At 53.8% G+C, this 15276-nt stretch overlaps 2 protein-coding genes across 5 annotated transcripts in view; both read right to left on the bottom strand.

The window, feature by feature from the left end:
• The window catches only part of GABRP (gamma-aminobutyric acid type A receptor subunit pi), a 33662-nt gene extending 30984 nt beyond the window's left edge, over positions 1–2678 (bottom strand). Inside the window, exons 1-2 of one of the 2 annotated variants that reach the window (XM_079772614.1) lie at positions 2552–2678; positions 1547–1667 (exon numbers count right to left, since the gene is read on the bottom strand). The gene's annotated coding sequence lies outside the window, so the exon portion shown is untranslated. Of the gene's footprint in view, positions 1–1546; positions 1668–2547 lie in introns of both variants that reach the window. The other variant, XM_079772613.1, reaches the window with a different exon arrangement.
• A 2887-nt stretch (positions 2679–5565) lies between these two features.
• Positions 5566–15276, bottom strand: part of KCNIP1 (potassium voltage-gated channel interacting protein 1) — a 170273-nt gene continuing 160562 nt past the window's right edge. For all 3 annotated transcript variants that reach the window (XM_079772619.1, XM_079772620.1, XM_079772618.1), the window contains 6 exons: positions 14992–15061; positions 13788–13858; positions 12922–13029; positions 11401–11505; positions 10479–10541; positions 5566–6408 (listed from right to left, as the gene is read on the bottom strand). In XM_079772619.1, coding sequence (XP_079628745.1) covers positions 6361–6408; positions 10479–10541; positions 11401–11505; positions 12922–13029; positions 13788–13858; positions 14992–15061 — 465 coding nt within the window. In that variant the 3' untranslated portion in view covers positions 5566–6360. The remainder of the gene's footprint in view (positions 6409–10478; positions 10542–11400; positions 11506–12921; positions 13030–13787; positions 13859–14991; positions 15062–15276) is intronic.

Genomic DNA, 15276 nt, shown 5'->3' with positions numbered 1-15276 from the left:
CTGCATGTGCCCCGACCAGGCCCGGGATCCAGCATACAACTGAGGTCCGTGCCCTTGACCGGGAATTGAACCCATAGCCCGCCAGTGCATGGGCCGTTGCTCTAACCACTGAGCAAAACTGGCAGGGCTACATGGGGTCCTGAAGGTTGGAGTGAGGTTTGCCCATGGACTTGGTGGAAGAACATTCTAGGAGAAGGGACAGTGTGTGCCGTACCATGAATGCAGGAGGCGCCACAAGGGAGCTGGGAGAGACTCCTGGGAAGAAGTGCCAGTAGGTGGAGGAGCAGGAGAGGAGGGGCAGGAGGGGAGGGGGAGGAAGTGGAGGGGCAGGAGGGGAGGGGCAGGAGGTTGGGAACGGGCCATGAGGCCTTGCAGGCCTGGCAGTACAGGTGAGATTTCATTATATTGATCGCACCAGAGCCTTTTCATGGCGCGCACAGAATAGCATCAACAGCACGGGTAGTAATGACTATGCTGTAGAGCAGGGGTCCTCAAACTTTTTAAACAGGGGGGCCAGTTCACTGTCCCTCAGACCGTTGGAGGGCCGGACTATAGTTTAAAAAAAACTATGAACAAATTCCTATGCACACTGCACAGATCTCATTTTGAAGTAAAAAAAAACCAAAACGGCAAAAACACCCGCATGTGGCCCGCGGGCCGTAGTTTGAGGACGCCCGCTGTAGAGACACTGAGTGTGATAATCATGACTCAGCTTCTTCTAGCCGAGTGCTTACTGTGCGTCAGGCCCTTTTTCTGGGCTCAGCCTTGAACCAACCCAACATTCACACTGTGACAGGGGTTCCTTTACACGGGAGGCCACTCAGGCCCAGGAACACAGCAAGGGGCTGCGAATGCCGCTGCCTGGCCCCAGGGAACCTGTCTGTCACTGAGGAGAAAAGTGACGGCTCATCTCAGCAACACAGACGTCCTGTCCCGTGCCTCTGAGGTGGGTTTTCACTCAGCGCGGGTGTCAGGCTGAGTGTTTCAAAGGTTCCGAGATCCCGGGATGGAAGGGGTCTGCCTCTGTGATCCCCATCTGGAACAGTTCAGAGCCTTTTCATTGTCCATGCTGCCTGGTTAACGTCTCTGAATGTCACTCTCTCTTACCCTGAGAGGCGGGGCCGCCACAGGAATGCGGCAGGAATGCTCGGAGACACATCCCTGTCCCCGGGGGCAGCAGATTCGCCTGGGCCCAGGCAGGTGGCTGCTGGGCTGGGGCAGGGGCGAGGCCGGGTGCTGGGGTGGCCTCTGAGTGACATGCAGCAGGCACCCTCCCTCATCCCGCCTCCTTCTCTCCTGGGGAGATGAACATTGTTGACGCTATAGCTATTATCTCCATCTGTACAACAATTGAGGCAGGAGGTCTTAACAGCCCACTTTTCAGATCAGGAAACGGAGGCTTACGGAGGCGAAGAGCTGGAATCTGAACCCAGTCCACCCGACTGCAAACCCCACTCACCTTCCCCCACACTATTCCAATCCTGTCAGTATTATCATCCCTGCGTTATCAATGAGGACACAGGCTCAGAGAGGTGGCGCCACTCACCTGAGGTCACACAGCAGGTGCGCGGCAGCAGTGGGGGTGCAGCCCAAGCCCGCCTGACTTCAGAGGCTCTGGGACAACCTCTCCTCCTGGCTCAGCCTGAACTTGGAGGAGGGCACAGGATCTGGAACCAGAGGAATCTTTGTTTTCCGTGTCCCAGGCCCCAACCCCACCGCCCACTCCTAGTTCTGTGGGTGTGGCAGATGGAGAAACAAGGAAGGTGGTTCTGCCTTTTCTGCTCTCCCTCCCGTGGGAGCCCTGACTCTGCAGTACTGGGGTGAGCCCTGAATCAAACATTAGAAGACTGGGTCAAGGCCCTGTGTCACCCTCTTGACCTTGGACACGTCACTCCTGTGTAACGTTGGGACGACGGGTTGGTTCCCTGTTGGCTTCTCAGGGGACCTGGGAGGAGGGTCAAGCAATGGGAAGGCCCAGAAAAGGCTCTGAACCAGCCCCGGGTTGGAGGACCACAAGGGGGCAGTCTGAGTATCACCATTCTCTTGTTCCCCGTGGCCATGGCCTAGCCCCTCCCCCCAGCTTTCCCGCTGCCTCTATGGCATAGAGTCTACACTGCGCAGGCCCCTCTCCAGACCCACAGGCCCTGGCTCCCTGGGTGGCTGGTCTGGCCTGTCGGACCACATTTCTCACAGGTTTCCTGCTCTCGGCCCTCCAGCCCTCTCTTGGGGGAACCTCCTCCCACCCCCGTTCCCTAAGGGGCAGATACCAGAGAGGATAACCCAGCTGTCTTTGTGACAAAAACCAAAAGTAAACAAAGGCCTATTTACCGAGTACCTGTGACTCGCCAGGCACTTGAAGTATTTAAGCAACCCTGAGAATTTCCCCCTTTAGTTTTGATGAAAGCGAGGCTCAGGGAGGCCCTGCTGAGGGACGTGTAGCTGGAAAGGGCGTGGTGGTGTGGGGAACGGGGGCAGGATTCCAGCTCTGGGCTGTCTCACTCCCTGGGGAGCCAGACCCTTTGCTCCCTCCCATTCTGCACACCCCACTGACCTGCACGTCCTTCCTTCGGGTGACCCACGTCCGCGGCTGGCTGGCTGTCCAGGAAGAAGCAGGATTAACAGCGTGGGCTGGGCTGGCTGCCTCTTGCTCCAGGCTCCATAGGACTTTTCAACCCCCAGAAGAAATGGAGCCTGGGAGCAGCTCTGGCCCTGGAGCCCTTTATCCCAGCCCCACCCCAGGCCTGAAGGAGCTGCCTGCTGGGCCGGGGGCAGAGGCCTGCATCTGGGCCTGTGCAGGGCCGGGCCGCATGGACAGCCTCTGGTGTGGGTGGGAAGGGATCCTGCACTTGGCGTCATCGATGCCATGACCAGCGGGCTCCATCAGCAACCAGCGTGTGATCTTGGACGGGTCTCAACACCTCTCGGAGCCTCGGTTTCTTGGTCTATAAAATGGGACCATATCCTCACCTCATTGGGATGAATGAGTCACGGCACGCAAGTCTTTAAACGGAAAATGTAGGTTCCTGTTCACAGGTTTTTAAGAATTTCAAGGCAGTGGTACCAGAGCAGACACTAGACACCGGGCCTTTGGAAGTGCGGGACTTGGGCGTGCACAGGTGGCCGGAAGCCAGCCCCGTGGTTAGGAGCAGCGAGGCGAGTCCCTCCCAGACAGCTCACCCCCCGGGCTCCCGGGCTCCCGGGCTTCCGCGCAGAGGGCCCACGCTTTATTCGGCGGGACGCCGGCGCCATCTAGCGGCTCATTGGCGAGCAGCAGCCGCCGCTCACACCCAGCTGGTGTAGCCTTGGTGGGCGTGGGGATGCTTAGGAGGCACACCTGCCGCATCGTTTTAACCCGTCGTCCCCCCTCAGTCGCCACAATAGCCTGTCTTTCTCCACATCTCCCCAAGCATTCACCTGTCCTGTCGGCATGATCAGTGAGGGGCTGTGACCCCTTGGACTGGGCAGGCAGTGGGGGGCGCGGTGGTGGGAGGATTGGTGACTCTTAACTTCCAACCCCTTGCCACAAAAATCCTTGCCCGTTCCAGCTGTTACCATGAATGTGGTTCAGTGGAGGGAGAAGTGGAACAGGACTGGGGTTTCTCTTTCTAGCTCCCACTAGACTGGATGAGGGAGCCTTGACTGGGCTTTGAGACAAAGCGGGGGTGGGGGGGTGGGGGGGTGGGAGGTGGCAGGCTTCCTGGTGGGGGTAGAGTGATGTGATGTAGCTGGAGAAACTTGGCGGGGAATGAACTGGCCTGGGCGGTTAGATGATGAGGCTTGTTGATGTGAAGTGCTTCCAGAGGGGGCGGGTGTGGGGTAGGCCCCAGAGCAGCAGGCAGCCCACGAAGGCTACTGGTGTTGTGCCTTGGGATCCAGACCCAATTTTTTAACAGCAGGGGTCAGGAGAAGGGCTCCTATCACGCGCAGCATTCTCAGCACCGGGTGTGGTCACTTCCTCATCTTACCTCTGGATGCACCTTACAATCAGCTCTTAGCTGCCCGGCCCCACCCTCAGAGAGTCTACTCAATTGGCTTGGGGAGGGGGGGGGGCAGGTGTTAGCAATTTTCATGCCCCAGGTGATGGTGATATGCAGCCAGGGCAGAGAGCCACAGCCTAGCGCAGTGGTCGGCAAACTCATGAGTCAACAGAGCCAAATATCAACAGTACAACGATTGAAATTTCTTTTGAGAGCCAAATTTTTTAAACTTGAACTTCTTCTAACACCACCTCACAGCAGCCCTGAGAGGGAGAGGGTGACATTCTAACGCTTTCATAACTAGGATGGGCGGGGATTGACCACTCTTCACCGACCTTGGCCCACCACCCTGGAGCAGTGCACTAGCCCAGTGGTCAGCAAACTCATTAGTCAACAGAGCCAAATATCAACAGGACAACACTTGAAATTTCTTTTGAGAGCCAAATTTTTTAAACTTGAACTTCTTCTAACACCACTTGTTCAAAATAGACTCGCCCAGGCCGTGGTATTTTGTGGAAGAGCCACACTCAAGGGGCCAAAGAGCCGCATGTGGCTCGCAAGCCTCAGTTTGCTGACCACCTAGACCTTCCTGATGCAGGTCCAGAGCCCACGTGGGAAGGGTCCAAGGACAGACCCTCTGCTTGGGCCTATGTGTGCGCCTTGCTGGAGGCAGCCACGTGTCCAGCAGCCTTAGATGACCACATGGCAGCAGGCGGGAAGTGCAAAGAGGGAAGCAGAGCTGAGCCCATACACGTTCCAACCAGGAGAGGCCGCGGGGCACAGCGTTCAGATGGGAGTATCTCCCGCCCGCTGAGATGGGGTGGCCTTCTCTGGCACCTGAGCCTCTCCCCTGCTCTGCGTGTTTCCTCATCTGCTATTTGGAGTCAGAGAATCCCTGTGCCCCTGAACTGATCACAAGTGAGTGAGATTTGTTGGAGGTATGTATGCTCAGTTCCCCTCGGAGGAAGGAAGACCGGGAGAGCTGAATCTCTCTATAGTGCTACTTTAGGCCGTCTCCTTATCTCTCTGAGCTTCAGTGTCCTCGCCAGTAAACACCAGGACTCTGCCTTCCAGAAGGTTCCACAGTGAGCATGACATAAGATAATGTCTATGAAGCTCCTGGGGCAACAACACCTGGCACATAATAGAGGCTCTGTAAATTGCTTTCCCTCCAAGAATGCCACTCTCAGCTCTTCATCTGTTAAATGTGATGTCAAATGGGGAGACCAAGACCCACGGTGTTCACCCAGAGTCCTCATTTGCTGCTTAGAGGCTGAAGTCCTTTGCTCAGCCCCTGGACTGCGGGCACCTCAGCAGGAGGTGCTGGCCCCATCTTTATCTCTGTGTCCTCAGCCATACCCGCCAGGTTCCCGACCTTCCGCAGGAGAGGGTCTTGGGAGTGGGGGCGAGCTTGTTGGAAGGGAGGTGTTGAGAAGAGTTTCCTCTTCAGGAGGCATTTGCATCTGAATTAATTGGATGTTTGCTTGGAACCTAGTAAGTACTAATAATTAGGTGCCAATGAATGGACTGACCTTCGCTTTTCACAACTCACCTCTCCTATCCAAAGGACTCAGGGAAGACGTGACGATTAAGAGTGTAAGAAATAATTCTGTTTATTGGTCAGAAGATGGTATAAAATTACAGCACTTTGCAGGCTTTCTGGAAGGGACATGCAGTGCTGGGCTGTAGCAGGAGATGGAGTGGAGACATGGACCACTGGGCGTCGGCTCCCTTCCTGGGCTGTTAAGGGAGTGGTCCTACCAGCACAGGTGCTAGTGAGAGGGAATTACTGGTCCTTGCCTCCAGGAACAGAAGGAATGGGCAGTTGGGGTCGTCAGACCATGCCATGCTCAACAACTCAGTCCTGTCCTACGTAGGCCAGGCGCTGGCTCTCCCACGCTAGTCACGGTAGATTCCCATTGTTCCGAAGGACGCTCGCTCTCCCCACCGAAGGAAGGGAAACAGGCACATTGGTTTGGGAGGCCATGAGAGGATGGAGTGCATTGGGCTCAGGTCATCTTGCTTCCAGACACGCCGAGGTCTGCTGCACTGTAAGCAGAGGGCTGGGGCGCGCAAGCAGACACGGGTGCACTACTGTCTACGCTCAGGCAGAGGGACCTTCCCCGGGGGCGGCAGTGTGACGAGATGAGCATGCTTCCCATTTCATCTTGTCTCTCTCAGGAAGAGGGAGGAGGAAGAGCTGGCAATCAGAGACCGGGGCCGCGGCGTGCTGGGCTCCACAGAAAGTCTTCGGCAGAGAGTTCTTCCCGGGTACAGCAGGTGTTTCTGTCCCAGAGTCAGTGTGAAGTCAGGAGGGCGGATCAAGGTGCTAGGGTGGTGGTTTGGTACAATGTCTCTGAGAGCCGGATGGCTGTGTCCGTAGTTACATGACGTTTTGGAACAGCTGGAGGGACCTCATGATGTTGTCATCCTGGGGAGGGGGGAGGGGAGAGAAAGGTTAGAATTCCTGAGAAGCTCGGGACCTGGGGACCCAACCTCCAGCATGCGTTTCCTGGGCAGAAAGACCCCTGCAAGTGTTCAGGCAGAAATAGAATATCGGGGACCAGCTATAGTTATGAGAAATATTAACCATGTTCTATTAACCATGATGGCCTCGTTCTGATGAAAGAAAGGACATTCTAACCTGGCTGGGAGTTGTACAGCCTCAGGGCCTGGGAGTCAACCTTGGACCGGGGAGTCAACTTTGGAACGAGATCCATTTTCATTCAAGAACTGCCTAATATCATGGAAAGATGAACAACCTTGTTGCCCAATGGAGTCCCGCCCCAGCCCTCACTGCCCACTTCCCCACGCCTGTTATTCCTAAACTCAGACTTAGGAATTACATGTAATCTTTGTCCTACCCGATATCAGCAGCTGGCTTATGGGTGTTTGCAGAGCAGATTTTCGTGGATGACCTGCTGCTCTCCCATACTGCTGGAATTATTGGAATAAACGCTCATATACGATTCAACCCTGTCTTCACTTGATTGGCTCAAGTAGTGATAGGTAGCCCAGACCCATGGTTGGCAAACTGTGGCTCGCGAGCCACATGCGGCTCTTTGGCCCCTTGAGTGTGGCTCTTCCACAAAATACCACGGCCTGGGCGAGTCTATTTTGAAGAAGTGGCGTTAGAAGAAGTTTAAGTTTAAAAAATTTGGCTCTCAAAAGAAATTTCAATCGTTGTACTGTTGATATTTGGCTCTGTTGACTAATGAGTTTGCCAACCACTGGCCCAGACCCATTGGTTGTCTGGTTTCAAAAGGGCGTGAGAAACGAGGAGTGAGGGCTGGGACCCAGAAAACAGGCCACTCAAGGCAAGGAGCACCTTCTCTGGCCTTAAGGAATTTGGAAGGAACCAGTTATCCAGTGAAGCAGAGAGTATTGCTTCTTTTAAGAAGCTCTGGGCAATTGCATTTTATCAAACGACTAGAGGCCCGGTGCATGAAAATTCATGCACTGGAGGGGGGTCCCTCAGCCTGGCCTGCCCCCTCTCACAGTCCGGGAGCCCTCAGGGGCGGGAGGCGACCGGGCGATCAGGGGAGGGCGACACCCCTATTACACCACTGCTGCTGCCACTGCCAGCAGTGCAAGCCTCAGCCAGCTCTGGTTACTTGAGCCTCAGGCGGCCCTGGGCAGCTGGGCAGCTGACATCTGAGGCTTGCCTGTGCCTCAGGCCAGCCCTGGGTGGCTGGGGGGCAGAGGGATGGTCTGGCCACACCGCACGCCTTATACCTCCCTTCCCCCGGCAGGGCTGAAAGGACTGGGGGACTCCGGTGGGACTGAGGGGACTGGGTGCCGCCATCTTGTGGCTATGGGTGCCACCATCTTTGTGCCGGTGTGACGGTCAATTTGCATATTCCCTCTTTATTAGACAGGATTTTTCTACATTCACTGAGATGATCACGTTTTTTCTTTTTTTATTCTATGTCATTAATTACACTGATTAATTCTTGAACATTAAACCAACCTAGCATTTCTGTAACAAACCCCATTTGTTCATTATGCATTATGCTCTTTACATATTGCTGGACTTCATATTTTGCATCTAAGCCAAGAAGGAATATATTAGCCTGAAAGTTTTTATTTTTATTTTGTAATGGCCTTGTCAAATTTTGATATTAGGGTTATGAGAGCCTCATCGATCAAGTTGAGAAGTTTTTCCTATTTCTCTATTCTTTGAGTTTGTATAAAATTGGTATATTTCTTCCTTAAATGTTTGGAAAAATTTACCAGTGAAGGCATTTGAGCCTGCCACTTTCTCTGTGGAAAGCTTTTCAATTACAGACTCAATTTATTTAACAGGCATAGGGCTATTCACATTTTCAACTTTTTTCTTGTTAGTTTTGATGTTGTATTTCATGGGTCAGAGAAGAAAATATTTTGAATTAAAATATAAAAAAAATATGGCAATGAAATTTGGGGGATCTGGCCCTGGCCGGTGTGACTCAGTTGGTTGGGCATCATCCCATGTACAGAAAGGTTGCCGGTTCGATTCCTGGTCAGGGCACATGTCTGGGTTTCAGGCTCAATCCCTGGTAGGAGTTGTGCAGGAGGCAGCCATCGATGTTTCACTCTCACATTGATGTTTCTCTCTCTCCCTTCCTTTTTCTCCCTCCAAAAATCAATAAAAATATTTTTCAAAAAAAATCTGGGGGTGGGGGGGCGGGGGGGGCGGGGCAGTGATCTGAAGCAGTACTCAGCTAAAGCAGTACTCAAGGGAAAACTTCTCTCTCTGTAAATGCATATAATAGAAGACAAGGGTTGAAAATTAGTGATCCAAACCTCCACCTCAAAAGCTAGAAGAAAACCTCGAAAATCGAATTAAAATAAAAAAGCAGAGGGGAGGAAATAATTTAGGGCTCAAATTAGTGAAATAAAAAGCAGACCTATCACAGAGAAAATCAACAAAGACAAAAGTTGATTCTGGGTAGGTGAGATCTTTTAAAAGTTTCTAGAGCCGGGTGGTATTATTGCCTAGTGGTTAGGGATGGGTTCTCGAGTCAGCCTGCCTGGCTCTGTCACTTACTATCTGCGACCTCAGGCAAGCTGCTAAATCTTTCCACGCCTCAATTTCTTCACCTGTAAAGTGGTATCAATCATAATATCTACTTATACAACAGGCCATGAAAGCCAATGAGTTCATTCATGAATAGTTACAGAAGTTGCTAATGTGAGAAACTACAGTAGGGCCTGGTATTTCAAGTTAGAATGATGGAGTTCAACTTCCATCTCTGACTTACTATGCCCTGGCCACACCTCTCAACCCTGCAATGCCTCCGTTTTCTCCTCTTTAAAGTGGGTGTGATAAATACAGCTGTGTAGCCATTTCATCATGATTAAAATGTTGACATTCACCTGTTGGTGAGTAGCTGCTGACCTGAGCCTCCCCCCACCCCAACATCTTCCCCTCTGGCTACCTGGGAACTGGCTCAGGACACTTGGCCCACCCAAAGATCCATCAACTTAGCAGGCTAACACCGAATTTAGCCAGGGTCCTCTAGGGCACTGCTCCAGGGCGGTGGGCCACGGTTGGTGAAGAGTGGTCAATTCCCACCCATCCTAGTTATGAAAACGTTAGAATGTCACCCAGATAGAGCGCCTCTCCCTCTCAGGGCTGCTGTGAGGTTCATGCAATGTACTGTGGCAGGTGCTCAGCGTGTGTTAATAACATCTCCCCAGCTTTCTGGTCTTTGCAGTTCTTATGAGTGGAGCTCAGAGTGACCGTGCACCTTTCTGAAACAAGGTGGGGGTATGAATGCATCTTCCTAAAGTAGATGAAAGGGATCACTTCCAGGTCAGTGTCCTGGGGACTCCAGGGGTGAGTCTATCCTAGAGTTTGACAATGAAAATGTGGTCCAAGCACCAGCAGGAGCAGCGCCACCTGGGGGGGTGTTAGCAAAGTAGCAGCTAGAGCCGCAGTCGGACAGATTGAATGGGGATCTGTGTGAACAAGAGCTTCAGTGAGGCTGGTTTGCACATTAAGGTTTTGGAAGCATTGAGCCAGGGCATTTGTGTTAAAAATGAAGATTTCTAGCCCTAGCTGGGTTGGCTCAGTGGATAGAGCGTCGGCCTGTGGACTGGAGATATACATTTTTAGAATCATCCCGGGCAGCTCTCATGCACACTGTGGTTTGAGACTCTCAGCTTTAGTTATTTTTCCAGCGATTTCCCTGTGGTCTGGGCAGTGGGTCATCACGCCAGAGGCAGGTAAAAAAATGGTGATGTTGCCCACGTGGCAAGCCTGTCATCTCACAGAGACCCCTCTGGGCTTGCCCATACCCCCCTGCCCTTCTCAGGCTGCCTGGCTCAGCCCGCTTGGCCGAGACCAACAGCAGATCATTCCGGGGAGTGGCGATGGTTGGAATTCTGACTTGCTGCTGCTGGTATCAGTGGCTCTGACTTGAGGGGTCACGGTTTGTCATTCTCTCCCTCCCACAGGTCGCCAAGCCCCGGCTTTCCTTCCCCGATTTAGAGACGTGGCCTGAGATTTCTCCTCACCTCCTGACAGGATTCGAGAAATTCATCTAACGTCACGATCCCGTCTTTATTTTTGTCCATTTTCTGAAAGACACGAGAGGAAGCACTTTAAAGAACCCGGCATTCTGCATTCCAAAAGTTGCCCTTTATTAACCAACGTTGCCCCGAGAAGGAGGGTGGTTTTTCACTGGCCAGGGAACCCCACCGGGCCCTGGTGAGAGCACTTGACCCCATGAGCATCCTCAAAATGAAAAGACAGGCTCCGGACTCTGATCACTTCATCACCGCTCCAGACTCTCATCACTTCATCACTGGACCCGCCTGCTGACACCCTCCCGTGTCTCCTGAGATGCTTCCAGCCCGGACATGAGAGCTGCTACTTCTGTCACTGTCACTGTCACTCTGTGGCCCTGAGTGAGTCTCTAAGCCTCTGTGAGCCTGCTTTTCCCATGTGCAAAGTGAGAGGATCCGATTAGCGGGAGCTCTGGCGTTCTTTGATACTCCACCGCTGGGTGCATTTTTTACTAAAATGCCACTGGAACCTGGCCACCCTTCTACGCACGGATTAACAGGGATGAAGTCTCCCACCTCAAGACCTCACAATCCACCCACCACAGTCCCCACGCCCATTTCCCTCGCTCTCTAGACACCAGGGCTTCCCACCTGCACACATGGGCTTAATGACGTCTTCCCTGTGGACTCGGGTCCCCCAAGAATCTTATGGAACTTAGAGGGTGCACTACACCACGTGTGCTTCCCCGTGTTCTTCTGTAGTGTCTACTCGCCTGCTTCAGAGATCATTCATTCCCGGAGTGCAGTCCCTTTTCATTCTTTCTGTCCCCTACAAGGTGCGGGACCGGGGTGGACACCAGCCACTGCTCCGGTGCTGTGGGCTGACTGGCCGCAGCTGAGCTGGAGCTCCCGCCCAGGTGTGCACACTCACCTGGAAGAAGACGTCCACGTGCTGCCTGGGGGTGTCCTCCCTGAGCACAGGATACGTGTATTTGCCCATCATGTCGTAGATGGCCTTGACGATGTCCATCATCTCCTGCACAGGGACATGGGAGCACAGTGCGGAAACCGTGAGGTCAAGCTCTTCTTAGGTGATGGTTTGGGGCTCCTTACCCCCCTTAGGGATGAAAGTGATGACAAGGACCTTCTTTAGCTGGTGAGAGGGCGTTAGGACGCAGACTAGCGGGGCACCTCCTCCCAAAGGGGACGGGGGGACTTTCCTTTGCCTCCAGAAGCTCTTGGGTAGTTACCTTTTCTTGAGCGTTCCCCTCCGAGAGGGTTAATGTTGGGATTGGGGTGGACCTGTTTATGTACCGGTCAGCCCACACTCCATTTCTGGAAGACCCTCTCCCCACTCTTTAATTCCTGGGTGGCTGGATTTGTGCCCAGTGACCTGTCCCTGTGGCCACAAGTGACACTGACCACAGCTGACTGCAGCAAAGGTGGACAGCTGACTGCAGCTGAGCTACTCTGGATAGTGTTCTGTACAGGCTGCTTTATAAAGTGACTCTTCCAATGCAATGCATCATACACGCTTTCCATCTTGTCACTCTTGCGTGGTGATGTTAGCTGGCCACCTGGATTTCCATTGTATGTGTTCGCTGGAATTCAGGTAACACATTTGCTATAGGGGATATTAGGGTTTTCACATTGTTGGGGTTGTTTACCCATTTATCTTCAGCATCTGGAACACCTAAGAAACCCTCAAATGTGTGTCGGGCAAATACATGACTGAATGAATGAGGAGTAAAACACTGGAGAGAACCTTGCAGGGCTGAGGTGATGATTGGCGCTCCGGCAGCGGATGTTGTGGAGGCTACATCCAAGCTTCAACCAGGATGCTGGGCACAGTAGGTACCCAAGTGCGTTTTGAGGTGGACCCGGGGGCCTTGCACTGACTAGACACCACATGGACTCCGAGGCTCCAAAAACGCGTCAAGCAGTGAAGGTTCAGACCATCTCTTTAGAAACAGCTGCACCCACCCTCACCCCCTTCTGCGGGTTTATTGCAAAATAGGTTGTGGCTCATATGATCCAATTGTGGTCTCCTCTTCGCCCCAAACCTCCCTTTTCTCTTCAAGGAGGTAACTGCAAAACGATTCCAACTTTTGGCTCTCACTGTGGCTGTTAACCTGTGAAAATGCAAGTTCCCCCGGGAAGAGGAACTCGACACTGAAATAGACCACGTATGCCCACTGAGGAGTCCGCACTGAATGTGTGGGAGCCAGTGAGGATGAGTGGATCTATTGGGCCCTATCTTAGTGCCTGGGAAAGGGGCAGCGCAGGGCAATGGGGAGGGCAAGGGTGAACTTCATTTTGCCGGACGCCAGCTCTGTTCGCCCCAAAGCAGATCCCTCCTCACGGGACAACTTCCTCATCATGACTGGGCTGTTTCCTATTTCATGAGATGCCTTCCTGTGGCCCCTCATGCCCCTGGCCTCAGCCCACTCACCTCTTTGTTGATGTAGCCATCCTTATTGATGTCATACAAGTTAAAAGTCCACCTTAGCTTCTCATGGACGGTTCCTCTCAGTAGAATCGACAGAGCGGTTACGAAGTCCTGAGAAGTGGAAGAGGCATGAGTGACAGTAACACCAAGCCGTCGGCTGGGGGGAAGCTCTGACTGTGGGTCTGACTCTGTGACTGATTTGACACAATCGTGTCTCCCATGGCCTCTGTCCCAGGAAGGATATGGCCAAGCTCAGTGAAGAGCAGCGCCCCCCCACCCCCTTTATTTCCCGCCCTGCCCCACTTTTGGGGAAGGAGCCCTCCTGAGGAGGAATGGAGCTCTGTGCATGAGGATACCTCCAGACACAGGTAACAGCCTGCCTGGTACTGCCTGGTCCCACGGCTGCAGTTATTGTGTGGGTGGTGGCATAGTCTAGTGGCTAAGAGCGTGGACTCTGGGAACATCCCACTTGAGTTCAAATCCCTCCTTTGCTGTGTGACCTTGGGAAAGGCACGTGACCTCTCTTTGCCTTACTTCCCTCTTCTGCAACTGGTAATACATAATAGCTCCCTCCTCTAGGGTTATCACGAGGGTTCAGGGAACTGATAACGTGAAGCACGTAGCACAGAGCTGGCGTGTGCTCACTGTGTGCACGGGGGCTGCCAGGCTGTCACCATTGGTCCCTCGAGGCCCCGAGCTCCGGAGGGAGGGCGGGTGCAGCTTCTCTTTCTATCCAGGAAATGCTTGTTAAACGGATGAAGGTTTTTTGTCTTCACGGAGGGCATCTGGTGAGCCAACCCGTTCCCCAACACCCCGTGGTGTAGAGGCAGAGGAGCCGGGGACCCGGGGAGTCCCAGAGACACACGCACCTCGAACTTCACGGAGCCGGTCTGGGTGGTGTCGAAGGCGTGGAAGAGGTAATGGGCGTACGTGCTGGCATCTGCAAGGCAGAGAAGGAGAGGCCGGTGAAGGGAGCAGCGCTGAGAGCGGGCTGAGAGCACTTAGGACAGCAAGAAAGAGAAGAGGGTGACGCTGGGGGATGCAAAGGAGGCACTGTGGAGTGGCAAACCCACGGGTATGAACCCGGATCCGTCTGGCTCTCCTGGGGCTCAGGTGGGGAGTTCTTGTGAGAGCTGAGACAGGCCCTTGCCCCTGCACCTAGGCACCCCCAGAGAAAGACCCTGTGCCTGGCTGTGTGGTTCTTTTTTTTTTTAAAAAAATATATTTTTATTGATTTCAAAGAGGAAGGGAGAGGGATAGAGAGATAGAAACATCAACGATGAGAGAGAATCATTGATTGGCTGCCTCCTGCACGCCCCCCACTGGGGATCAAGCCCGAAACCTAGGCATGTGCCCTTGGCCAGAATCAAACCTGGGACCCTTCAGTCCGCAGGTCGACGCTCCATCCACTGAGCCAAACCGGCCAGGGCCCGTGCGGTTCTTGGTGGACGAATGACAGTGACTGGATGGAGACGCTCTTCTGCGGGGCGGTGCTCGCTGGCTGTGTGGTCCCGAGCGAGGCGGAGCCTCCCTGGGCCTCAGTGGCCGCATCGGGAGGGGCACCTGCTTTCTAGGGCTGGGCCGGGCCTTCCTGAGGTGGCTCTGCGGCTCCTCCTCTCCCGGAGGGGGACCCTCTGCCGGCTCTTTCCTGCTCACGCTTCCGCGAGCTCCACATCATGTAATAAGGGGAGCATCCTGTGCGAGCTCCACACCGTGTAATAAGGGGAGCATCCTGCTCTGGGTTCCCCTGGTGCTGAGGAGGCGGGTACCAGGGGCATGAACTCGGAGAAAGGAAGGCTGCTTCTCAAAAAGGGAGCCTGGCCCGGCCGGCGTGGCTTAGTGGTGGAGCATCGACCTATGAACCAGGAGGTCACGGTTCAATTCCTGGTCCGGGCACATGCCCGGGTTGCAGGCTTGATCCCCAGTGGGGGGCATGCAGGAAGCAGCAGATCAATGATTCTCTCTCATCAATGATGTTTCTATCCCTGTCTCCTTCTCTGAAATCAATAAGAATATATTAAAAAAAGAAAAGAAAAGGGAGCCAGGCAGGGTCTTTGCCAAGGTCGAACTCACCTCCGTGAGGGAAGAACTGGGCGTAGATCTGCTTGAATGTTTCTTCATTGACCACACCACTCGGGCACTCCTGCCAGAAGGAGACAGTCAGTGGGGGTGTCTGAGGGCTGCCCCCAGAGCAGTGGACTGGGCCCAGCCTTGGGGTCTAGGGTTCCTTATAATCTCTAGATCACAAGGGGCAGGGAGGGGCCGGGGTGGGGGGGGGCAGCCCCACCTTAGGACCGAAGCCGCTCTGCAAAATGATGAGACTTCCTCAGAGAACAGGGCTGGAGGAGGAAGGGTTTG

This window comes from Cnephaeus nilssonii, assembly GCF_951640355.1.
Source record: "Cnephaeus nilssonii genome assembly, chromosome: 5".
NCBI classification, from domain to species: Eukaryota; Metazoa; Chordata; class Mammalia; order Chiroptera; family Vespertilionidae; genus Cnephaeus; species Cnephaeus nilssonii.
Note: the sequence above shows the minus strand (reverse complement) of the source record. Positions and strands in the feature narration are given on the sequence as shown.